The following is a 26,191-nucleotide window of genomic DNA, read 5'->3' as shown; positions in this document are numbered from 1 at the left end:
ACCTACCACTTCCTCACCTTCAACTTCCCCTTGGGAATGTCCCTGCTGCTCCTGGCTCAGCTGCTGAGCAGGAAGACACCATACTGGGAGGACAGACTTTCTGAACTGACTTCAGCCTGACTTTTTGCTCACCGTGCATGTTTTGCCTTCCAGCATTGAATGTCTTGTTCCACGTAGCCTTTCCTTGTTGGTGCCAGCCCAGGCCAGGCATCCCCACTCCTCACCCAGCACAGCCCTGTCAACCCTCCAAAGCCCCCAGCAAGGTGTCAGTCTTCATTAGCAGAGAAGTACGGGGGTTTTGCTGATTTCCCACATAGTCTGTGTGAATACACAGTCCTATGGAGTAAAGGTACTCCAGGACTTCCCTCAGCATTGCAAGCTGGTGTCATGCTGGCATCCCCAGTATCAGCTGGGGGAAGGGCTCCCTGAGGTCTGTCCTTCTGAGCATTTTCTCTCTGGACAGATGCACAGAAATATCTGTCTCCATCTCCATCCTATGGTCTGGCTCAGCTCCCTCTCTAGAGGGGATCTCTGACCTAGAAGTTTCAAGATCTAACTCTTCTTAATCATAAATATCCAGACATGTTAGTGTCAGAGGGAGATGCATCCCTTTTAATCCTTCCAGACAGTATTAACTAGACAATTCAGGAATAAATTAATTAAGCAAAAGAAAAAAACAGGCTGAATACCTGGGAAAATATCTTGAGACTGAATTGCCTTATGATAATCTCTTAGGGACTTGGGGAAGGCTGTGGTACTCCTGGCATTTGAAAACAAGTGTGGAAAAGCAACAGAGAAAGCAATGGGATTAGTGTGTCGGTGCTGGAAGGTATGAATTAGAAAGGAAACAAGCATCCTTCTGTATCTGTGATACTGCTGAAAGAAGGATAGATTCAGCCAGCTCAGATTTTGAAAAATCCCAATAATGTAAATTCCTTAAGTACAAGCCAAGCCTATGAATGAGATAAATCTCTTAGTCATTTTGCCAGTGATATCCTTCTAATCTCATCCTTCCTCAATGATGCTGCTCAGAAACACTGCATAAATGGGCTTGCTGCTTAGAGCACTCACTCATGCCTTCCACTCTGACCCCAGGATTAGAGAAGTCCCCTGAATTAAGGCTGTTACTATTTTGAGTCCAGGGTGAATCACCCAAGCAAGGGCTCAGGGGAACATTCAAGCAACTGCAAGAGAGAGAGAAAAGGAGAAGGGGAGGCAAACAGGAGGCCACCACCACTAGGGAAGACTGTGCCCCACACTGGTATTGAACTGTACTTAAAGTGCTTTACAACCAGAAATGACCCAATAATAAGGAATTATCAACATATGCATGGGAAGGTAACAGTAATGCAAAGGCCAGCTAAGCTAACTTCTTAAGAAACAAAAATTGCATCAAACTGATGGTGCTGTTTCCAGAGATGCCATGTGCTTTGCTCCTCAGCAGACACCTCCTTCTGCTGAGTGGGCCCAGAAGCTTGAAAATCAGACCCAAGGTCTGCTGAACTCCCTGCTCAAGGTTAAAATGTTTGGCAACCAGAGACAGATCCCCTGAGCTCTGATGCCCAAGAAGCATAGTGGAGCCATTCACCCCCAAAACATCAGCTCAGTTTTCAGACAGACTTTGGGTTGCTTTATGGAGGTGAAAAAATCATTCTGGGTGCCAGAAAAAGGAAAGCCATGCCTGTTCATCCAAATTACACCTGAGACCACCAACCACCATTTGCCTTTTGCTTACTGTTCCCTTGTAGCCCAGAAACACACAAATGAGAACTATTCTCAGTACTACTTAGATAGCATATACGGTAATAAACTATGTAATCCCTTAAAATACAAGAGCTTTTCTCATAATCCGCACTAGTGTAAACCATGGAAAATATTTCATACATTCTTATCGCACCAACAGGAAATAGTTTTAAAGTCTCTGACAGACACATGAATTTTCAGAACTGCCTGTCACATTCACCACGTCAGTGCCCAAGAATTGCTCCCTCTCACTATTTCTCTGTGGAAACCCTTCCTGATGATGCTCTCTCCTCCCCACAGGAGAGTTTCTAGCAGCAATTCCAGTCAGATACTGGAAAAGTAAAAAGAGTGACCCCCTCAAAAGCCAGAGGACTTTTGCTGTTAGCAGCATCAGACTGGACTTCCAGTGTCTTGCCAGGAGAACAGTGTCATGCAGTTTCTGCCTGGGTCTACAGAACAGCCTCTCTAGGCTTTGGTTAATTAAAATACAGTACATCTTGCACAGCTTTTGCACTCTTTCTGTAAGAAATATGCGAGGCTGCAGGCTGTCCATCACATTCTGCATGTCCCCTGTGCTAAGACTGTAGTTTTCTATTTGATTGTAAATCATCTACTTTAATTACATGTAAGACAGTTTTTATTGGGTTTTAGTGAGTCATTTTTCTCTCAGTAATTAGTAGTTGTCAGTTCAACTCAGCCCAGTGCTGGTGTAACCCAGTGACTTCAAGGCTGTGTTTAAAATCTCTTTTCTCCCACACAGAAGCTCATCAAAACCAATATCACTCTTCCTGCCTTGTCCACTGGAGCTGTGATTATGCTGAAAGCCCCCAGCTAGGCCAGCAACGAGGAACATTTGCTGTCTGAGCATAGAAGGGACTGCCCAACAGGAGAAGAACTTGGCCAAGAAAAGGCAGCTCACCTCCTTGACCCCATTTCATTGCTATATGCTACAAATCCTGGCTGCGTCTGTATTGCTATAAAAATGTCATACAGTCTCTAACACTTATTTTTGCTCCCCGCTTCAGCATGGCCTTACTTGGCAACTTCTCCCATCTGTTTACTACTCTTCAATGTTCTGCGTGCATTTCCAAGTTGCTGTTTACTTACAATAATGCGAACACTCAGCATTTGCAGAGCATGTAGCTTTGAAGTTGTTTAGGTGTTTTATAGTTGAGCAAGGATCCCTTACAGCTTTCCTAGGAGGAAGTGAAGCTTTCTAGACCTGCTTTATGGTGGCATGAAAAGGCCCTACATACCACTGCAGGTGAATCTAGGTCCAGACAGACTGTATCTAGATGAAGCAGCCCTATGTGCACTGGGTATCTGTGTTCCCATATAATCGATGGAGGTCTAGTCAATGTCGACAGTGAAGCCCCAGGAATGAGTCAGCTGAGCAAATGTAGGTGTTTAGCCCTCCAGCTCCACTGACTGTATTGACTAGGGGAACAATTACCTACCTCAAGACATTTTCCGCTAAGAAGTCATTGTGTGGGCATGAGTCAAGCTCCTGATCTCCTGATTTTTCACTGACTAAACCCCAGTCCACATGCAGACACCTATGATGCGACACTCACACTGAGGTGTCTGAAATCCAGAGCTGTGTCGCCCCTCAATGATATGCCCAGGATTATGGCATGTTCACAAAGCTCAGAGGAGAAGCAGAGATCCTTGGGTCACTGCTCATCTGCTAGAACTGGAAGAGGAACCTTCTCTACTCAAGCTGTCACCATGGGGGAACTACTCTAAGTGTGTCTTTTTAGAGCCAGTGAGCAACCCTCCACCTGGATTGGGACCTATTTATTATCCAGCAAAGGCCCACTACAGTTTCACAGTCACAGTCCTGACATCCCAGGGTCAGAAAGTGCTCAAGGCTAAACCAAGCCTAAGTTCTGAAACATGCTCATATCTTGGATCTTTCCACGTCATCCTGCTTTCATGAGCTGGTAAACCTCATAGCTGACCAACCAGGTCAGCTTTTTCAGTGAGTGGACACGGAGCACTGGTATGGGGACTGAAAAAACAAGACAAACCTTCCTGATTCAGCCCAGTCATGATACCTTGCAAATCACCACGCTGTACTGGACATGGCATGCACAAGCTACTGTGAAAAACAGCCAGTGTTAATTTGTGTGTACAAATGCATCAGTAACGGCAAAGAGTAGTCACCTTTCAAAGGACTACTTTCTATGCAGAAACGTCTGTGGCTGAGGAAGCTCTTGGTTGGTGTGTTGTGTCTCCAACCCTGCACTGAGCTCAGCAACGACTTCCAGGAAAACGCGTTGCAGCAGCCTGAAATTCTGCTGCATCCGCACAACAGCCCAGATGTGCACCATGACACCAAGTTGCCCTCTGTAGGAAAAGCTGACCCACAAGTGACCACTTAATCTGCTACTCTATCCAATCTGTCTCAGCCAGGTGGCATCTGCCTTCCACCATGCTGCCGCAAACACGTGCACACCCAATCCCTGCCTAATAGTGAGTGCTGGAATCAGCACATGCTGAAGCAGTGGATGGTGGCCGGCTGTTGCATGAAAATCATGCTGAATTTTCAAAGACAGAGGGGTCAGGAGATGTGTTAGTGGAAGCCAAGGTCCCTGACCTCTGTGGTCCTCCAACCGTCTCATGAAAGTGCTGGAGGGTATGCTGTCTAGGAGTGGAACACGGAAGACACCTACCTCCAAGGCTCCTGTGCACATTTTCAGGAGGGAAGAAAAACAGCTCAAGGCAATGCAGACACAGTGATTTAAAAGAAAACAGACTTTTAAAAGAATTTAAAAGTAAAAGACAGTCACATGAGTACAGCCATGCCCCAGCAGTTACACCATATGCATTTATAGGTACCTGTCAAAAATTCCTCCCTACCCCTTGACAGGGTATAAATCATGGGAAGAGATATTATTCATGCTGCAGCCTACCCATTATACCTAAAGCTGTGTCAGAGGGTTACCAAACAGTGTCCACCAGGAGGACTCATGTTTTACCTCACCCCTGGGGACCAAGTACCACAGGGCAGTCTGAGAAAGGCGACTCAGGAGGTGCATATTTGTTCCAGATGTGATTAAGGCAGGGTAAATGGCAGGGAACTGGATGGCTTCCCAATCTCCATGTGTTTGTACAGCCCCTTTTTGACTCATCAGTATCTCCAGCATACAAAAATCTAAGTGCTTTAGGGGCATTTACCTAGGGGTAAGGACTTTGGCCAGTACTGATGGCTGGTAAGTGTATGAAAGTGCAAAACAGCTGTCAATGGAAGTGGGTTTTGAACTCCAGGTTTTTTCATTTCCAGCTGAGCAAATTTTCTCCTTATTTTACAGAATACAGAGAGAACATACTCTCTTGTGCCTAAGCACCACTCCTTGTCTCTGCAATACAACCGAACAAATAGCCTAATCAGGCCAAAATGCAGAGCATGCTAAAAAAATGGGAACATTCAGGGTGCAGTTAGAGAAGGTGGAAATTACCCCTGTAGCCTAGGGAGGGCTGGTATTGCTGCTCTGATCACAGCACTCAGGGGTAGAAGATTATCTAAGATGTTCATCATATTTGAGAAATCATGGCAGTCAGGTGAGGTTCCTGATAACTGGAAAAGGAAATATAACCCCCATTTTCAAGAAGGGGAAAATGGATGACCCGGGGAATTACAGACCAGTCAGTCTCACCTCTGGGCCTGGCAAAATCTTGGAGCAGATTCTCCTGGAAGGCATGCTAAGGCACATGAAAAACAACAAGGTGCTTGGTGACAGCCAGCATGGCTTCACTAAGGGGAAATCCTGCCTGACCAATTTGCTGGCCTTCTATAATGGGGCTACAGAACTGACGGACAGGGGTAGACCAGTTGATGTCATCTACCTGGACTTGTGTAAAGCGTTCAACACTGTCTCACACGACATCCTTGTCTCTAAACTGGAGAGACATCAATTTGATGGATGGACAACTCGGTGGATAAAGAACTGGCTGGATGGCCGCACGTAAAGAGTTGTGGTCAATGGCTCAATGTCCAGCTGGAGACCAGTAACGAGTGGCGTCCCTGAGGGATCGATGTTGGGACCGGTCTTGTTTAACATCTTTGTCGCTGACATGGACAGTGGGATTGAGTGTGCCCTCAGCAAGTCTGCCAGTGGCACCAAGCTGTGTGGGAAGGAAGGCCATTCAGAGGCACCTTGACCCACTTGTGAGGTGGGCTGATGCCAGCCTCATGAAGTTTAACCATGCCAAGTGCAAGGTCCTATACCTGGGTGGGAGCAATCCCAGGCACAGCTACAGGTTGGGCAGAGAAGAGATTCAAAGCAGCCCTGCGGAGAAAGACTTGGAGGTGTTGGTCGATGAGAAAATGAACATGAGCTGGCAGTGTGCGCTCACAGCCCAGAAAGCCAACCGTATCCTGGGCTGCATCAAAAGGAGCGTGACCAGCAGGTCGAAGGAGGTGATCCTGCCCCTCTACTCTGCTCTTGTGAGACCTCACCTGGAGTATTGTGTGCAGTTCTGGTGTCCTCAACATAAAAAGGACATGGAACTGTTGGAACAAGTCCAGAGGAGGGCCACGAGGATGATCAGGGGACTGGAGCACCTCCCGTATGAAGACAGGCTAAGAAAGTTGGGGCTGTTCAGCCTGGAGAAGAGAAGGCTGCGTGGAGACCTCATAGCAGCCTTCCAGTATCTGAAGGGGGCCTATAGGGATGCTGGGGGGGGACTCTTCATTAGGGACTGTAGTGATAGAACAAGGGGTAACGGGTTAAAACCTAAACAGGGCAAGTTTAGATTGAATATAAGGAGGAAGGTTTTTGCTGTAAGGGTGGTGAGGCACTGGAATGGGTTGCCCAAGAAGGTTGTGAATGCTCCATGCCTGGCAGTGTTCAAGGCCAAGTTGGACAGAGCCTTGGGTAACATGGTTTAGTGTGAGGTGTCCCTGCCCATGGCAAGGGGGCTGGGACTGGACAATCTTAAGGTCCTTTCCAACCCTAACTGTTCTAGTCTAACCTAACTAGTCTAGGTGCCCCCTGAATTATACCTTCTTTTGATGTCTCGTACTGGTGGAGCTCTTATGACAGTTCCCCTCCATGACATCACAAACCCAAAGTGAGGGTATGCCCCACTTGGCTACATATTTTCATACAACTCATAAGAGCTTAGGAATTCTGCAGCCTTTGTTTATCAAAGTTGGCTGAATTTGGCTAACAAGTTTAAATGTCACTGAGTGTATCTTGTGGACTTATAAATAGGACTTACATGGATAAGTACTGATGCTTAGGGAAGCAAGCTAGAAAGAGAGAAAAGAACATGCTTCATTTTTATTAAAAAAACCTGGGACAGGTTTTGAACAGCTTTCCAAACAGATTAATTGAAGACAGAAAGCAAAAACAACCCATAAAAGGGAGAATGACTGTAAGCTTCCAGAAAGCAGCAGTTGTAACAGAATGCTTTTGTTTGTAATAAAGAGACTAATGGCTGATTTGTTAGTCATAAGACAATGTAAAATAAATTTCTGCTATATTCCATATTTGTAAAGATTCCTAATTTTTCAAAATCTGATTCTGTGAAGTTGATAACCTTAGTTACAGATCTCTTTCTGCTTCTCCTTCTGTTCTGCTTAAACAGAAACAGTTCTTGTTCAATCAAGCTCTTCTACAACCAGTGTTTCTGTAAGACTCTGAATTGAAATAGTATCACCTCTTGGAGGTTTAGTGATTATTGGAACAAGAAGTGTCTTAGCTATGACAAACAGAAATATCTGAGCTTGTGCTATTATTAGTGATGCTTGTTCTCATTCTTCAATCTATGGCTTGGCAGCTATTTTCCCTTGGTATTTATCTGACTACCATAACAAAAATCTCAGCCCTTGTCTAAATCCACCCTGGGGAGCCAGAGCAGACATTTAATCCTATCTTTTGCACAGCTCCTCCTAAAATCACTGTAAAAGCTAAGTGGAGATCTTACTGCTGTCTTCAGCCACTTCCTGGAAAAGTACAGCAAAGAACACCAGACTATTCTCAAAGTTGCATGGTTATAAGACAAGAAGCAACAGACACAATTTGGAATACAAGAAATTCTGACTAGAAATCAGAAAAAAAAAATCACCATGAAGGAGATAAAATATTGGACCAGATTTGGACGGGACCTCTGGATACCCTCTAATCTAACCCCCCTGCCAAGGCAGGGCCACCTAGAGCAGGTCACACAGGAATGCATCCAAGTGGGTTTTGAATGTCTTCAGAGAGGGAGACTTCACACACACACACACACACACACACACACACCCCCACACACACACACCACCCCGGGAAACCTGTCCCAGTGCTCGGCCACCCTCAGTGTAAAGAAGATCTTCCTCATGTTGAGGTGAAACTTCTTGTGGTTTAGTTTATGGCCACTGCTCCTTATTCTGTCCTTGGACACCATTGAATATAGTCTGGCACCAACCTCGTGGCACCTGCCTTTGAGATATTTATATGCATTAATGAGATCCCCTCTCAGTTTTCTCTTTCCTAAACAGACCCAGATCCCAGTGTCTCTCCTCATAAGAGAAATGCTCCAGATCCTGATCATCCCTGTGGCCATCCACTGAACCTTCTCCAGTAGCTCCTTGTTCTTCTTGTACTGAGAAGCCCAGAACTGGACACAGTACTCCAGATGGACAAGGCCCAGAGCAACCTGATCTGGTTAGATCTGCTTGAGTAGGGGGTTGGACAAGATGAACTCTAGAGGTCCCTGCATCCTAAATTATTCTGGGGTTGTGTGATTTTGTTTGACCTGAGCTATAACACTCAGAATTGTCACCTTCACCAGACATTTGCATCACATGCCTGAGCACACCTTCAAAGAGATGAAGATCTTGTCTGGCAACATTAAGGAAAAAAAAAAAAAAGAAAGAAGAAATCTCTTGAATAGCTGCAGGATGGGAAGGCCAGGGGATCCCCTGCAGATTTTCACGTCTGCAAGAAGGGTAAGAAATAAATCTGTAAGTACTGGGAAAAAGAGTAACAATGGCAGCTGGCAGCTTAGCAAAAGCTGGATTTAAGTAGGAGTCCTCACTGCAGGCTATGGGGCTGTGGAAATGTTTTTCTTAGAAATGATGTAGCCATCCTGTCTATGAAGAAAATTTTCCAAATGTGGGTTAAATGTAGGTGACAGCACTTCTGCTCTCATACGTCAGAGGAGGCCATGAACTAATTTTTCCTAACTAACTGAATTCCATGCCTGTTTTCCCAGGTTGCATGTTTCTTGCTTTCAATCTGATGTGGAATAAAACTGTCTTCAAACGCAGAACTTTTTCTATGAAGGAAATGTCTGCCAGCCAGCCCAAGAGTTTCTGAAGCTGGTTACTAAGGATGCATACAGTACACAGTCCTTTCTGTATCAGAAAACACAAAAGTTCATATTCAAAGACAGTTTCAGTTCTGTGTTTCCCCAGATTTTTCTCCTTGGGCATTGCAACAATTTCCATTGTTTTAAAATCAAGATGGGGTATTTCTTCTCCAGTCCTTGCACAGCTATTACACTTCAAGGAGGAATTTGATTGAGGGAATTTATTTCACTGCTATTACAGCAAGGTTCAGACTAGACTAGCCCAATAACCCCCTCTGGCCCTAAATGTTGTAAAAATTCACCTCCCTTCAGTGTTAAGGAAATGTTGCAGTTTTATGTTCTAAAATGTGAACTCTTTAGGGCAACAAAAGCCTTTGTTTCACTTTGTGGTGCAATGCTTCACATAGCGACATCCTCCAAAGGTTACCACAGTATTAAAATAAAGAATGGTCTAGAGGCCAGAAGCACCCATAACTTTACTTCTGCCTCTTGTGCAAACCCTCTCTTTTAACTACTTAACTGCTATTTCTCTCTGATATAGTAGTTTATTATTACCTACTTTTCTTGAATGATCATCTGATCCGTCTTAATGTTCTTTTAGTATCACTTGGAATGGGATAATAATCGGCTTGTACTTTTCCAGCACCTTTAATCCTGACTGGTCCTAGTGTGCTTAACAAGGAGAAAAGGAAAGGAAAAGTGCTTCATTCATCAATCAGGGCAAGGTCATGCAAGATACCAGAGAGGCTGAGAAGACGACCTGACACAACTGAAAGTGCTGGGGTGCTTGGAGGAGCAGCTTTAGTTCATGGCGCTATACTTGCAGAAAGTACAAACCATCCTTTCAGCTTTAGTTCACTACCTGCATGAAATTGCAAAGGCAGGTGCTGATGTGACGTGGGTGAAGCATTCACAGGATTCCTGTGTGCCAGTGCTGCATGTTATGTCTTCATCAGATCCATCCACCAAGCCTTCTTCTTTTTCTCTCCCAAAGACTGGGAATTGGAGTAAAAAACACCATAGGACCTACACGGGTAAGGACACGGAACACTGATAAGAGCAGAGGTGCACATGGAAGTTCTCAGGAAAACCACTTCTTCCACCAAAATACCAGTAAAAGAAGTGATCTCTGCACCTTGGTTTTGACTCATCTGAAGCAGGGCAATGCCTCTGCTCGTAAGATGTAGAAGAAGGGATCACAGACATGAAGACAAGAAATGAGCATCCAAGCAAGTGTCTGTGCAACCCAAAAGAAAGAAAACAAAGATCTGGGCACAACATGAATACACAGGTGGAAAGAAGCTCAAGCTGAGGGTAGGGTTAATGCCCCATGTGACAGCGCTAGCACTAGAAAGAGGCAGAAAAAGGATGGACATGGAGGAAAATGCTGGATACAAGAAATCTGAGCTAATGCCAGAGCATTCAATAACAGATGTCTGTGAGACAGAAGGAGATCTGTGGTTGGACTGAAGCAAATAAAGACTGCAGAGCCAGCCATAAGGGCTGACATTATGGAGGATGTGGATGAGCTGAAGAAAGATGGGAAGGAGAAGGAGAAAGGAGCTTTGACGGACACTGTTAGGGGATTGTGGAGGAAATGTGAGCCACCCCATAAATGATAAAGTGATTATAGAAGCAAGAGAGAAATGGGTGGTGGGAACAACTTTCCAGGCAGGACTGGCTAGAGGTCTCCATCTGTCAGGAAAGGTCATATTCCATCTTGCTGAGAGTAGCTTTAATTGAGGGCAGAGAACAGACACATGAATTGAAGCAAGGAGGATCCATTCTCTCCTCCTCCCTGTGGCTATAACGGAGCAGTGACAGGACCAGCTCCAGTCCTAAGTCTCATCTCTGGCAGCCAAGGGATCCTTAGAGAAAAGCACAGCTGCTCTTCCAGCCTTTTCCTCCCAACTCCCCTCAGGATTCAAGGCAGACAAGCTCAAGTCATTAATGACATGGAAGGCTCAATAGTTAATGCCTACTGCATCTGCAGGCCCACCTGGAAGGGGCAGCTATTGTGGAGGAGAGGATTGGATAAAAAAGGATGCAGTTCAGCAGGGCCAAGTACAAGTCCTCCACCAAGGGCAGTAATGCCAAATGCACAGAGCCAGGGTGGAGGAGAACTGGCCCAAAGCAGAACTGGAGGACATAAAGATTATACAGGACCATGAGCTGAGTAACAATCAATAATCTGCTGAACCATAAATAAATAAATAAATAGGGCAAACATAGCCTTAGAATGGATGACATCTGTTATCTGTTAAACAGGATTCAAAACCTTTCTGCACTGCTCAGCACTGAGAAAGACTCAGCTTGAGAACAGTTCCCAACTTTAGACAATGCATGTAAAGCAAAATATGGACCATTTGATGAGAATCCAGAGGATAATACCAAGGATTATTAAAGGTCTAGAATTATGTCATAAGAGCAAAGGCAGAATTTGGATTGTTTGGTCTAGAGAATAACAAGCAGCGTTACGGCTTCAGTTGTCACTTCAATTTGTGAAGTCCTCAAAGGATGAATTTTCACTGTATTTATATGTAACTACTGGATAATACCTTAAATTATTGCTTGGAAAAAAAAGAAAATAGTAAAAATAATCTGCTTTCTTCCTGATGGGCAGGGCAAGAAGAAATGGGTTGCAGCAGGAAAGATGTAGTCTCCAATCCATGATCACCCTTGAGAACTGGTTAGATCAGCCTCTGTCAGGATTCTGGATGGGTGAACTAATTGATCTTTAGAGACCTGGGCATTGCCTGATGCTTGGGCATGATCAGTGGATTAAGTAACAGAAGCTAAACCCACATAGTACCAGAGGTTATGATGGTAGCATCAGGGAATGACTTTACAGAGGCTACAGCCACAGAACTGTCTGCATCCAGTGAGGACAAACCCCTCCAAATGTTCAATGCACTACAAACTTTAAAGGTGCTTCTTACTTGGATCTCTTAGCTAATGACACAACCTTTTTGCACGGAAATGGTGACCACATGGCCTTGCCTAAAACATAAACACTGTCAATCAAGCAACCCTTGATAAACTTCTGCTTAGAGCAACATGGCACAGTGGGACACCACAAAGACAGGACCAATCTTTGGCATCCTAAACTGGTGGAATATCAAGTTAATTTTCTCTCTCGTGTTCTGCAAAGTTGTCTTGTACATGGAGCTTGCTATCTAAAACATCTATGAGTCCACGACAGTCCTATTCTCCATCCACAGTGGAAGTTCCGTACAAAGTTCTTCTACAGAGGAGACAAAACTTTCTCTGGAATCATTCAAGATTGAACTAACCTTTTCATTCATGGAGTTTATACAGTTTTCCTCAAGCACATCCTGGTTTCTTCATCACACGTAGAAAGAATAAAACAACATGTAAACCATATTTTTGCTTATCATTCTCCCATCTGTACTATCCCTTCCCTCACTCTCACCCAGGGAAGCGGGTTAAACTTGTGTGACTGTTGTGAGTGATGCCAACATTGCTCATGCTGCAAACAGAGGGTGCTTGGACAAGAAGGTACATAGACCATAGGACAACCTGTGCAGAATAGAGTCAGACGAGTGGAACCACAGCTGATGTGCCAATAGACTTTGGCCAAGAAAAAGAAAGAAGAGGTAAGAGAAAACCACCAAAGAATGCAAAGAAAAAGAAATTATATGACAGAAGAAAAGATGTGTGAGGATTTCAAGATCTGGGCCCTGCCGTTAGAATCAATCTGCCCACCAACATTTTGTCTTATCACTTTTCACAGAGGGGCATAGGGACAGCCGATTTATTATCTATATAGGTTTCCAGGTCTTGCTGTTATTTTCCTCACCAGAAGAAATCCATCGCTCATCCCTCTCCCCATCCAACAATGAAATCTGTTCTACTGTAACCAGAGATAAATCAGAAAAGGATTATAGGTCAGTTGTGGAAAGATGGCGAAGCTAAGAGTGGCTTCAGCAACAAGCAATTCATTTTAGGCAAGTAACTCTAATTAACAAAGGAAAAGGAGAAAAATAAAAAGGTAACAAGCTATTCTGCGAGTACTATTTGAGTCTGGTTTCCCATGGAAACCATATCATGTTGGGTTTTTCTTTTTGTCTAATGGGATACACATTCCTGTTAGAGCTGTTGCTCTTGCTGAAGCTCTGTCCTGCATAGACTTTACCTAGTGTGTTGCGTGGCCAATACTATAATCTCTCCCACAATATGACATTTCTAACTTTCCTCTTTTTCATGCAGCCAGTTTTCATGGAACTTTCAGGAATTTAATTCCTTTCAGATCTGCATTCTCTGCCAAATCTAGCTGAAATGGGCCAGCAGGTTTAGAGAAGGGCTGATGAACATAAACTCTAACATCTAACACCATCACCTGGCTTTATTCCTTTAGCAATCAGCTAATAAAAGGGATGTGGTGGTCACAGATATGGATCAATAACAACTACAGTCTATCTTGCTACCTTACTCCAGGCACAGGAGTGTTATGCAGACACACAGCATCACAGATTTTTGGCACAACCATATTCCTAACTTCTGGACTAGGCTAACCTTGAATGGAAAAATACTAATGCAAGCAAAAGGCTGACACACAGGAGACCCTCACTGAGTATGAATTTTACTTGAAAGACAACTTGAATGCAATTCAGTTTTGTATGAACAGAGCCCTTCCAGGAGCAAGTGTTGCCTTTGTTGAAAAAACAGTGACTCTACAGATGCAAACAATGGAGCTACATGCTTTTGCATTGCTTGTTCTGTCACTAACTGACATCAGCTACTGTTAATCATAGCCTGAAATGTATATTTAGGAAACAGTGATACAAACACAGACAAGTTCCTTCATGAAGCCTTTTATATGGGGAAAAGTGAAAGAAAAGAAAAACTGCTCCTCAGGCTATCTAGTAGCACTGAAATAAATGGGTCAGGCATCAGAGTTTCAGCAGGCACAAAAGGTGAAAGCCCTGTCTCCTGGAGCAATTAAAAGTTGACGGGATTAGTGGCCCTCACTATTATTTATAGAAATCCCACTGTGTGCACAACATTACTGAAATACAAGGGTCAAGTCCCTGCTACTGGATGCCTACTCTTTTGCTGTTGAAGTTAATGGGAGCTTTGCCAATCAACTCTGTGGCAACAGAGTCTAAATCTAAAATAGATTACATCCTGGGCTCCATTCAGTTGATGGCTCAAGCAAAGGTTTTGCCAAAGCCAAAAATGTTCTGTCTGCACAGTACAGATTTGATCCTGGGGCAGATGAAATGGGACAGTTAGTTGTAGAGGTGTTAAAATTCAAAGATGGGAAGGCAGAGGAGTGGACTGAATGTCACATAAAGTATCTTCCATTCCTTTTCAACATAAATTATGACCTACTGATTGAAATCTAAAGCGCTGCATCCTGGCATCTCTTGTGTTCAGTTTTAGCAGGACTGGCTGCTTTCCAATGAATGATTCTTCTTTCAACACTAAGTAAATGAATCCTGTGGAAACATACCTATGAAAAGGACATGGATGAGAAGCCTGGAGCATCCTTATGTGATTCAACATGTTTAGAAACAGTGTCCTGACGGTCTAGGCAGTTTGGACAGACCCCAGCAAACACCAGCATCCCCCTTCTTGAGTATCCCTGGCTTTAGACATGCTTGTGATGCTGGTTGCGTAGTTATTTCTTCTGCTGCTCAATCATTACCGTACTCATGCTCTGAATTCTGTCACAGGCTACCTCTTTTCCTCTTTGTCTCACTCCAGTAAAGAGATACCTGATTCTCTTCAGTTTTACAATGTTGTAAATCAGAAATCAAGCATCCCAGAGACTTCATCCACTCCTCTGTGCTGCTTAGAGACCAGACTGTAGAGTGGCAGTATTTCCTGTCTTAGGTCATGCCTTCTCTGCAGACACCACCAGGCAGGAAGCTAATGATGGCTTTTGCCTGTGTCTGTATTTGTAACAGGAACAGTGCTGAGATTCTCACTAGTTGTTTCAAGCAACACATGCTAACAACCAACCATTTGATGGTACTAACCATTCAGTAATCCTACACAGGGACCCAAGAACTATGTGTTAATCCAGACTGAGTAATTCAGTGTCACCTTAACTCTAGAGAGGTCCTGAGCATAGCAGGTGTCTACATGCTGAAGACATTACATTTACACAGGCATGAAGTCCAAACAGGCATTTTCAGAGTTGGGTCCTACTGCCCATGCACAAGGGCCTGGTGAGATCAGGCAATAGACAATAGCCCCAGGGCTCTCCTCTTCAGTGTTACCATCATCTCTAGATAGGCTTCAGACCTAAAGCATGAATTTTACTTTCAGAAGTGTTACCATTAATTGCAATTACTCTAGATACTCTTAGTAACCACATGGCTTTGCAATCCTTCATTAGATTCAAGTTTACTTCTTTGTCATGCTAATGTCCATAGCCTCATTATGTATCACACGGAAATGCATGTCCCAATATCCATCATAAGTTGTCTTCTCTTCCAATTTTCTTGAAGGTTTTCATGTTCTTGTATTAATGAGCTGGTGTTCCTAAAGTCTGGAGGGGACTTTGATGGGAAGAATAGTTTATTTGCAAACACTTCCATTGAATGCCAAGCCAAACTAGCAGCCTGCAGGCAAAAGACTTCACAGTCTGTTCTCTCTGAACCTCCTTAGCCAGCCAGTCCTATCTGCACTGACTTTTCAAATCTCCATCTTTACAGCATTTTTTTTCCCAGAACAGAGAAATAGAGAAACGCAGACAGAAACTGACAGGTAAGAAAAGATGTGCACACACTCTAACTGACAACCTAACAAGCAGTCCTTGAGACACACTGATTTCCAAATGAACTCAGTTTCATTTAAGAATGCTTTTCTATTTAATTTCAGCACAGCTAGTACCATCTTTGAGATCCTAAACTCCACAGTACTGCTAACTCCTTGTGACATGGGCAAACAGTTTATCCACTGATGTGAAGAGGCTTTTCACCCGTGTCTTTTTCTGCTACTCTCCATGACTTGCTTTCAACCTGGAACCATACCAAATACCATGAAACATTTGTGAGAGCAGAGCTCACCTGAGTTTCTTTCTCTTGCAGAACACTGTCAGAGATCCAGGAATGCAGACAAATTTCTGCAAACACTGAGCATTAACTAAAACAGAAGCAAATACTCCAGCATCTATCTTTCTCATTTTCTCTTCAGAGCTTTCCCATTCAATCCAGGGTCGCAGAATTAGCTGACACAATGGTGCAGGATGTTCAATCAGTGAAACCTTTGAAAATGCCGATCAAGGCCCTGAAAGGCAATGCCATTACCAAGGGCAGAGTTCATCCCATCAGCTTTCTTGATGTTAAGCTCTCATTTTCAATAAAAGCAGTTGCCTTTTTCAACTGCCAGACCTGAGCAGGGCTTGCTTTTCACGCCTTCAAAACAAGAGCCTAGATTCTATGATCACCTGGTCATCAGACCCACTCTTTCTCATCTGCATCCCTGGCTTCTCTTGAGTAACATGCAAGTATCAGAACAGTTTCACAATAATGAGCTTTACTCCTTCCTACAGTCCTCAGCACATTTTTAAATGAATCAGCTTACCCAGAAGAGCCACAAACATGAGGAGCTTAAGATATAAGCAATTCAGTAGCCTGAAGTATTGTGCATGTTGGGCAATCATAAATTTAAAGTGAAAATCCCTACCGATTTTGTTTTGCGTTAGATATTAAATAAAACCTGCTTGCAAAGCCATATTAGTAAGAAACCTCTTTGGCTGTTGTATTTTTTACTTTTTTTTTTTTTAAATCGAAACAGGATTAAAACATCTTTTGGAGGCTCGCTGTCATTCTATCTGGATAAATAAGCTTAAAGTGCCTAACAGTCAATTCATAATGAAGGTTTTTGTTCTTCGTACTGTGATGCAGCCTCGCAAATTTGCCCACAGCTGCAGCAGTTTCAGATGTTTTTGACAGGTAAATAAAACACTGTTTATATCTGTCATTGTTATTAATCTGCAGAGTAAAGAACTAGCAATTACATTTTCTTTCCAAGTGGATAAATTTTTATGATGATCTTGGCAGGGGTGGAATAGAATAATGTGCATCTATGACTTTTATAGTTGTGAGGGTCCAAACCATGAAGAGTCTTAGCTCAGCTGTTGAGCTGGAAAATGAATGGGAAATAAAGACTAAACCAGTAATAACCACCATAGTAAAAAGGAACAAGGAATTTGGGATTTAGCCCTGTTGGAGTTTTATTGACGTAAGGGCCAAATAAACCAAACTGCAGGTTTTGACATCAGCTGAACTGATTCAGCTCTCAGTTATTCTGAACCATACTTCTAGGAAGCTGTGTCAGGACCTAGATGCGCTTTAAAACCCCATGATTTGGGCCTCCATGAGGAGTTGTGCCTCCATAACGACTTAAATTTCCCAACTGCTGCAGGGAAAAGGGTTTCAGATCCTCCCCAAGCCATGCTGGTGAAGAAAAAAATATTTATGGAATAAGGTGGTGCTCAAGGACAAGTGGCAGAATCCAGCTGTCAATGTCTTATTATGCTGGTCAGAAACTGTGAGAAGCAAAAAAGAGAAATCCTGGTGAAATGCAATTAGACACCAGTCACGTCTGCTCAGCTTCTCACTCAGGTAGGCTGGCAGATGGTCAGCAAATAATCTCACTTTTACAATGCAACCTACACAGGTTTTCAGTGTGAGAATTAGCATCCAATTATTTTCAAGCACTAATGTTCTCCAAGGAAGCAAGTTACCTCTATTTTAATTCTGCTTAGACTCTATTTGTTCAGACACGTAAGCCAATCTTGCAGGCACTATGTCTTGTGTATGCAGGCAGAATGGCAAGCCAAGGAAGAGTACTAGAAATGTGGAATAATGCAAATTCCGATGGAGTGAGTCGCATGGCTTCCAACTTTTAGAAGAGATGGGAAGGAGACAGTCAAGTGAGGAAGGCATACAGCATCTTCAAAAAAGAATTATTTCCACCCCCCCCCCCATCTGAAAGCCTGTGGTGAAAACCATGTCTCACAGCTATCAGTCAGCTGCATAAACCATTAGAGAAGGCTACAGTTCATTGAACACTGAGCTATGATCTATAGAACCCTTGGTATGACACATCCATCAGAGCTGTGGATATTCTGATGAGCTGGTGGCAGGCCCCTCTTCTCCCAAAGAAGAATGGAAGCCCATTCCCCACCTCCCAGCCCCCATCGCCAGCATCCTCAGACCAACACAAACGAAGGCACAATCACTGCACTATAAACGTGAGCAGCCTTGGGACAGGCAGGATGTGTGCTAGAGCATGGCCACTCTCAGATTAGCACTGGCTTTCTTTCACAGACCACATAGGTCTACGAATGGGAAAGAAGACATGGGGCAAAACCTGTTTTGCTCAAGATTTCAATGTATCGCCTTACATGCTACGATCTGTGCCTAAAATGGAAATGGGTATCAGCCAAGCCAAACCTCACAACCCTTTCTCATGCAAGGATCCCTTATCACAGGTAACAAGGCTATCCTGAGAAACGAAGTTTATCGCATATCCGGGCTTGATCTCACAAGCAGAGGTCTGCAGCCTTCCTTGCCACCTGCAGCTATGTCACATTGGGTACAAATACTGCTGTGTATATCACTGTAAGGAAATTGCCAGACTGAAAATACATGAACTGTTTTGAATTGTCATAAACAGGGAGAATAGCACCCCAGGGTGGCACCTTAGTTCTAGTAATGTTGCATTTGGTTCATTCTCCTGTGTGGTGGAGGGAAACTTCACTGGCCTAACCTCAGTTTGTACCAAGAAGCATCTCAAGGCTGCAGCTTCAGCAGGTCTAGATGCAACCAGCAGTCTTTTCTCCTCCAGCTAGTGCAACTGGGAGCACAGGAGCAGAGGTAAACCTGAAGAGCTCTCACCAGCCATCCCCTGGGAACCACTGATGAAGTGGGGCTGCCTCCTGCCACGTGTTTATACAGACTGAAGTTGTATTTTTAAAAGCAAACAGCACATTAAATACATCTTTTGCATCACTTCTGCATTCATTGCAACTGGGTACCCAGGAGGTGACAAAAAGCCCCCTAGACAATATACACATGCAACATAAAGGAGTCCACAAGTCCATTCCATGCCAGGGCTGCACGGCTCTGAGGCCAGGGATGGGTGCCTGGGCCAAGGCTGCCAGGCAGCAGAGAGGGATGGAGCCAGCCTCCACCCCACATTTCCCTGGGAAACACCACCGAGGCACAAAATCCTGGAGTACAGGCCCTGGGCAGAGGCCAAGATGCCCTCTGGGTTTTGAGGTCCTGTTCCCTGAGAGCAGCAGGCCCCGGTTCCCGCAGGCCAGAGCATCGCTGCTCCTCCGTTATCCCCCGCCCCCAGCGGGCTCACCTGCTCGGGCCCTTGGAAGCAGATCCTGCAGAGTGGGGTGCGGATGCCGCTGTCGACGCTGCTGCCCAGCGAGTAGCGGTCCTCGGCCTTGCTCTTGCCGAAGTCATCCGAGGAGGTGCTGCTGGGCAAGGAGGCGGGCGGCTCCCCGGCGGGGCTGCCCCACTCCTCGGCGGCCGGGCTACCCGCTCCGCCGCCGCCGCCGCCGCCCGCCGCCCGCCAGCCGAGCCCGCGCCCCACGAGCGGTGCGGCCCCCGCCGGGCCGCCCGCCGCCGCCTCTGCGCCGCCGAGCATGGGGAGCGGCGGCGGCGGGGAGGGCGGCGGCGGCGCGGGGGGTCTCCGCAGCAGGAAGACCTTCAGGTCATTGAAGAGCATGCGGCAGCGGCACTTGAGGAGGCCTTGGTTTCGCAACATCTGTCTTGGACGGAGGAGCCCGCAGCAGCAGCAACAGAAAATGACCGCGCCGGGTGGAATTAACATGTGCCTTTCCTTGGCAGGCGGGGACGGGGCGGGAAAGAACAGGACAGGAGCCGGGCGCCCCGCGGCCGGGGGGGGCTCCGCTGCGGTCTCAGTGCCGGCGGGGGGAGCGCTGGCCGGCGAGGAAACGACACAAGCAGGGGCCGAGGGCGAGGGGTGAATGCCCCGGCAGCCCGCGGTAGTCCGGCGAGGATGACAATGACAAAAATCCCCCAAAATAAACAAAATATCCCAAACCACCAGCCCCCCCCCCCCCCCCCCGGCTCTGCGTTCCGGGAGGATCCTTTCCCCCCTCCACAAGTTTGTTTAGAAATCAGCGGGAGGAGGAAATGAATCTCCCACGCCCGCGGGTCCGGGGCGCGGGCGGCGGGCTCGGGAGAAAGCCCCCGATCTTCCCAACTCCTAAACCTGTAAAAAAGAAAGGTCCACGTCTTCTCCGGTGGGTGTGGGGAGGAGGAAGAATATGGTTCTTTCAACAGTATTTGGCATCTCAAGTAATTTTTCCTTTTTCTTCTATTTTTTATATATATCTTTTTCTTTTTTTTCTTTTCAATTAAAAAATAAAACCCGATCACACGAGACCCGGTGTGCACCCAGACAAAATAGCAGCTGGTCTGGCTATCAAAATGCAAAATTGGTAGCTGTTGTTATTATCAAAATTGCCCCTTTGAGAAAAAAAAAAAAAAAAAAAGACCTTCACATTGTTTATGGGAAAACACCCTACGATTCCAACACTGTACTCCCAGGTGGCTTCAGATTTTACCGTTGCCTTTAAAAGATTTCATTGCAAATATTAAAAGTCCTGAAAGAAATGATTAGCATTCAATGAGCTTAATCCCAGACGTACTGAGATAAATATATGTATATATATAATATATATATATCATATATATTTTATATATATTTATATATTCTGACCTTCTCTATTCCAGCAGCTGTATGGAACACACCAAAAAAAAAAAAAAAAATCAGAGCAAAATTGGTGAGGGAAGGCGGCTGTATTATTCCCTAAGCTGTTACCATTCTGGACCAAAAAAAAAAAAAAATCCCGTCGAAATCGGATCTATTCTTCGCATGTAATTGACCGGGGAAACGTGGATCTTACATGGTCACGTTTCCTTTCCTCCTTTCACAAAACAGGAACGTCATCAAACGCATTGGCAGCTTGTACAGACCATTGTGGATGGCGAGGCGGCCAGGGCTCTATCAGCAACTGCAGGGACCTCCTTTTGATGCATTGGACGAGGCTCCTTCTTTCTCTCCACCACCATCCCCACCTTCATTTTCCTCCCCTTCTGTCCTCCTCCTCCTCTGACTGTTGTTCTCTCTCACAGGCATTGACATTCAACCATTGCAAGTCTGTCGCACTCTCGTTGGCGGAGGAAAAAAAAAATCAGAGCAGATAATTCTCTTCTTCCTCCTAAAAGGCTCGGATGGAGCACAATGCGCCAGACACACGGGGCAGCATGGCTTATTTTTCGTGCAGCTCCCACCGCTTTGGCAACACCGAGCTGATGTGTGCGTGTGTCTTTCTCCCTCAGCAGCAGCCTCCTCTCCGCTCTCCCATCCGGCTTGCCGTGATGATGTTGCTGTTGCTATCTCTCTCAGATGCAGTGGGGAAGGCAGATTGTTTGCAGTGCAAGCGGGGATTTGCAGGAAGGGAGGGGTGTAACGTGGCTGCGCTCTCCTCCCTCTCCCAGCCTTAAGGAAAAAAATACAAAAAGGGGGAGAGGGGGAAGCAGCACAAAGGCGAAAAAGGCGGAGTGAAAGGGGGAGAATCAAAGGGAGAAATGGGTCCCTTCCCAACCTTTGATGCTTCGGGCTGCCGGCAAGAGCCCACGCCGGCGAGGAAGGGAGGAGGGGCGAGGAAGGGGCTGGGCAGCCGTTGCGGCTTCAGCACCACGGACCGCGGACAGCTCCACCAGGCGCGGGCGGGGCGCAGCGCCTCCGCGCTGCTCCGCGGGGCGCAGCCCCGGCCCCTCCGCCCCTCGCCTCCGGGGAGCCCTGCAGCCGGCCCTGCTGAGCGCGGCTGCTGCAGGAGCGGCCCCGCTGCCTCAGAGGAGACGGAAGGCAGCGAAACCTCTGCGCTCTGGCGCGTTTTCAAGCTGCTTTTCACCTCCCACCGGCCGTTGCAGGGACCTACGAGCCAAGGAAACTTTCAGGGGCAGGTGGCAGCGACCGACTGTTCGGCGATTTCTCGGGTAGTGGTGTCTGCTTTAGATTCCCAGCAGGAAGCCGAAATCCCACTAACAAACTTTTTCCCTAGCAGATTAATTAGTTGCAGAGCATTACATGGTTTAATAGCTATGATAATTTTTTTTTTTTTCACTTCACTCCAGCAGCGTTTGCTTGCCGATGGACGTGTTTTGTTTCAGGAGCATATATTTCAGTAGAAATATGGGTTCCTTGTAGCCCAGTGAAGGGCAGATATGCCTGAACACTATCTCTTAATTAGAGATTTGCTGAAAGTAACCAGTGGCTGCTAAAGGGGATAGTTTTTACTCTCTTCAGCCTATTTGATTAATTTTAAGTAGCAGCTGCTACTTAAGCCCATCAGCTTCTATCTGCAAACATCACCAGAGGTGGGTTTCTCCACACTGTCCTGCTCTGTGTGTTCATGCAGCCCCATCCAGCCTTCGAAGGCATGGGGAAAGTCAGCTCTCCACTGGGGCTTTGCCTTTGCCATCCCAGCTGGAAGAGCTAACAAAGGTGCTAGGTTTGATGTGGAACGAATTTATCAATGATACACATGATCCAAAGACTTCTAGTCTACGCAATCTGGCTAATGTCAGTGCAATGTTTCAGTTCAGGTACAAGTGAACACCCACCAGATTTAATGACATAGAGCTGGGCCTGGGTCTGACATCGTGTCAACACCATTGATATTTCAGGGTCCTCAATTTGCTTTCTCCATAGGGTTTCCTCACACTCCTGTTGCAGCAGGATAGAACATGTACAAATGCCCAGGCCGAGTTCTTTCTCTAGTTGGCCTTGTGTATGAGGTCTTCATTGGCAGTGATGAAGGAGCTACAGCTGATAGACAATCTGATGCCACCCAAAAATTGTGCTGGGGCCCAGAAAACCATTTGAAATTGTCTCTCTTAGAATAAGACATGACATGCATAAACCACTGTGCCATGATCAGCAGAGGAATCTATGTTGTTACCTAATTAAAAGGGGAGAAAAACTGATTATTTGCTACAGGAAAATGAAACCAGCACATGAAATTAATTTCCAGCAAATAAATTACACATTGGGATGCACTAAAGCTAAAATATTCATCGCTGCAGCCTGCTGTTTCTTAGAAGAGCTGGGCAGATCTGCCAATGTGGCTCTCTACAACACATCTAAGGATTCTCAGAATTTCATATGTGTCTAATGGGGTCATTAGAGAAATAATAATGTAAAGAGCATTCTAGGGGACTTCCTGAACATGAGACAGGCTGGCTAGAGGCTGAGTCTCTGTAGCCATGCTTCAGGAGGCCTTTACATCCCCCATGCTTTTTATTGCCCACATCTTCTTGATGTCGCCAACACTTTTATTGCCCACATCTTCTTGTCTTGATGTTGCCAACACTTTTAGAATGGTTCCGTCAATAATAGAATTGGAGAAAAATATATATTGTTGTCATTCTTTGCTTCTGTAAAGCATCTTTCATCCTTCCCTCTTGCCCATGACTGGTTTTACAGAAAGGATATTCTCAGGGTAGAGATGTTTGTAGTATATTCTGGTTTTTAATGTATGGGCTGTATGCCCAGCGAGATGAATGGCTGATAAATGTGACAAAATAAATAAAACAAATAATAAATCAGAAGTGTTCCGTATGCTTCCCAGAGGTGAGTGGGTATTATTATTCCTCTTTAGGTAAATGGGACAGCAGCCAATGTTTTCACACTTGGATGCTGTATTCAAGTACTTCGGTATGGATCAAGGTGCCTTGCTTGAAATGCTCACACTGGAAAGAGCTGGCACAAGACACTTTTGTGAGATCCCAGTGAGAGCAGGGGGCTGTCAGGAGGCCAGTGCAGCCTTCCTAACTTTGCCCATGGAAAGCAACGAGCAGCAAATAATGCTCAACACCTTGTCCTTCTGCAGAAAGGCCTATCTCTAGGAGTTTTGTATGCTGTGTCTCGAGCTCACTAATAGTCATGAGGTTAACATGGGGAGGAAACATACTGGGAGCATCAGCTCTGGCACACACTACCCCTGCTGTCCTCAGATACAAAGAGAGAAAAAAAAAGCACGGATACATCAGCTGAGAGTGCAGAACTGTTCCTCTTGATTGGCTACATCTGATCTACCAACTAGTAAATCAGAAGGAGATGCAGGTATCTCAGTGCAGACCTGCATGCCCGAGTGTTACAGATCCTGCATTGGGATGGATTCAGCTGCCAGGTCAGTTTCACAGCAGATATTCTAACTCGTCTTCCAGAACTCTAGAATTATTGTTTATGTCCCTCCTCCTCACCTCTCTGTATAAGCCATCACTCAGTGCAGAGGATGTGGAAAGAGGAAGAAAGGGCGGCTATTGCTGCAGTGATTCTTGATCTGCCTATGTGGTGTTCTGACAAAAAAATCATATCAGATTATTTTTTAATATTGTTGGGTCAGAGATTTTAAAAATGGTAGAGATAGTGAGAAGGCAAATGTAAGAAGGAAACCTCTGCATGGACTGCAGCTTGAACAGAGCGTATCAGCCATTGTGCACAAGTATGTAAGAGACAGACAATATAAATGCTGATACGGACAGCCAGGATCATAGAGCCAGAAAGCTGCAAAGAAACATGTCTTTTTGTTTTCCACCTTTAAGGAAGTAAACAGTTACCTAAACCCATTTTTAAGCCCACCTACTCGGTCAATAGCCGCACTGCGTCTCCTGCTCCACTTACAGGTCCTTAATGGTGCAGAGAAGCTTTGACGGCTGTGGCATGGGCCTCATCCCTCTGACAAACCATTACTTTAAATCTAATCCACCACTGGTTCCTACTGCTCTCTTAGTGATGGGGAGCTGCTCATCAGCTGAGTACCCTCTGATTGCTTGTCACAGCCAGACTTCCTGGTTCTTTTTCCCGGATGGAGATATTAAATAAATCTCAAGTGATGTAATTACCATAACTCAGTTGACAAAGCTTGTGGGCACACACAGCCAGGGGCTGGAAGGAGCTCTGTCACATTTTCTTTGGTCTTTCTTTCTGGGCAGTTGCAAATACGCTGATGCAAAGCATGCTGCTGCTGGGAAGCCTGTGGGGTTTATGCATCCTCCAGGCATCCAGAAATAATCCATATATTGATTGGAATGATCATCTCAAAGGAGATCAGAAATAACTTCTGGAGTGCTGTGCCTTAGTATATCTGCTGCCTTGGGCTGGAACAAAAAGCATAATAGTCTTCACACAGGGAGTCCCTGTGCTATTGCTTTCTCCCCAAGCAGGGACTGAACTTCCACTCACTATCATCCTGTAAGGATCATGGGCTGCCTCTTATTTGATACAGAGAAAATGTTTTATTTTTCTCCATGGCAGCTTGCTTTCTGCTAAGAGAAAGAAGAAATTATTCTTTCTTGAAAAATCAGGCATGTCCTACAACAGGCACCCAAGCAGGGAAGTACGACTGCATTGACTTTGGTATAGTAAGAAATCCAGGTCTTTGTTTTATTGAGCTTTCTCTACAAGCAGTCTTGAGGCCAGTCAATGTGCAGAAGTATGTGAGACAGCTGATGCAATTGCTGATGAGGACAGCCCCCACCTTTCCTCCTTTAGGATCTGGATTTCAAATTCAAACTTGAAAAGCCACAGCACTTCTCTTCAGGACTAGACAACCCTAAACATAGAGCTTTCCTGGTAACAAGTCCTACACTAACTCCTACAAATGGAATTCCTTGTCCCCTTGGGTGACTAGTCAGAATTCTGAATTGAATAGAGCAGGTGCAATAGATGGTGCATTTCAGGATATCTTCAAAAGGCACTGAGCCAAACGTTGAGTGGTTTTAAGTATCCAGGAATGCAGTAATCATCATGAAATACCAAACCTAAAAGGACCTGGAATTTAGACATTAAAAAAAGAGAAAGTATATAAGCACAGGTCCCTTGGATATTTCTGCTACTCTCCTGAGTCAAGTCAAATTTGTTTCAAGTCTCTAATTGCATTCTCAGATGTATGATATTTTAGCGACATGCAACAGTCCTGAACTAGCTCTCACTTGTCTGATGTGGGATTTAGAGAGAAAACAATGTTGTTAAACAAGACTATTAGGGGCTGATCCTGAGAGATATGCCATGCTCCCTAAATCAAGGTGAACTGAGAGGATCTAGCACATCACCA

At 45.2% G+C, this 26,191-nt stretch overlaps 1 protein-coding gene across 3 annotated transcripts in view; it reads right to left on the bottom strand.

The window, feature by feature from the left end:
• Window positions 1–21,756, bottom strand: part of MARCHF4 (membrane associated ring-CH-type finger 4) — a 103,408-nt gene extending 81,652 nt beyond the window's left edge. The window contains exons 1-2 of one of the 3 annotated variants that reach the window (XM_062607781.1): window positions 20,788–21,756; window positions 19,396–20,671 (exon numbers count right to left, since the gene is read on the bottom strand). In XM_062607781.1, the coding sequence (XP_062463765.1) occupies window positions 19,396–19,872 (477 nt within the window). In that variant the 5' untranslated portion in view covers window positions 19,873–20,671; window positions 20,788–21,756. Of the gene's footprint in view, window positions 1–19,395 lie in introns of all 3 variants that reach the window. The other 2 variants (XM_062607780.1, XM_062607782.1) reach the window with 2 other exon arrangements.
• Window positions 21,757–26,191: the final 4,435 nt, after the last annotated feature.

This window comes from Pezoporus occidentalis, unplaced genomic scaffold (assembly GCF_034315485.1).
Source record: "Pezoporus occidentalis ecotype Australia unplaced genomic scaffold, CSIRO_AGI_Poc_V1 ctg126, whole genome shotgun sequence".
In the NCBI taxonomy this organism is placed as follows: Eukaryota; Metazoa; Chordata; class Aves; order Psittaciformes; family Psittacidae; genus Pezoporus; species Pezoporus occidentalis.
This window is presented reverse-complemented; position numbering and strand designations above follow the sequence as displayed.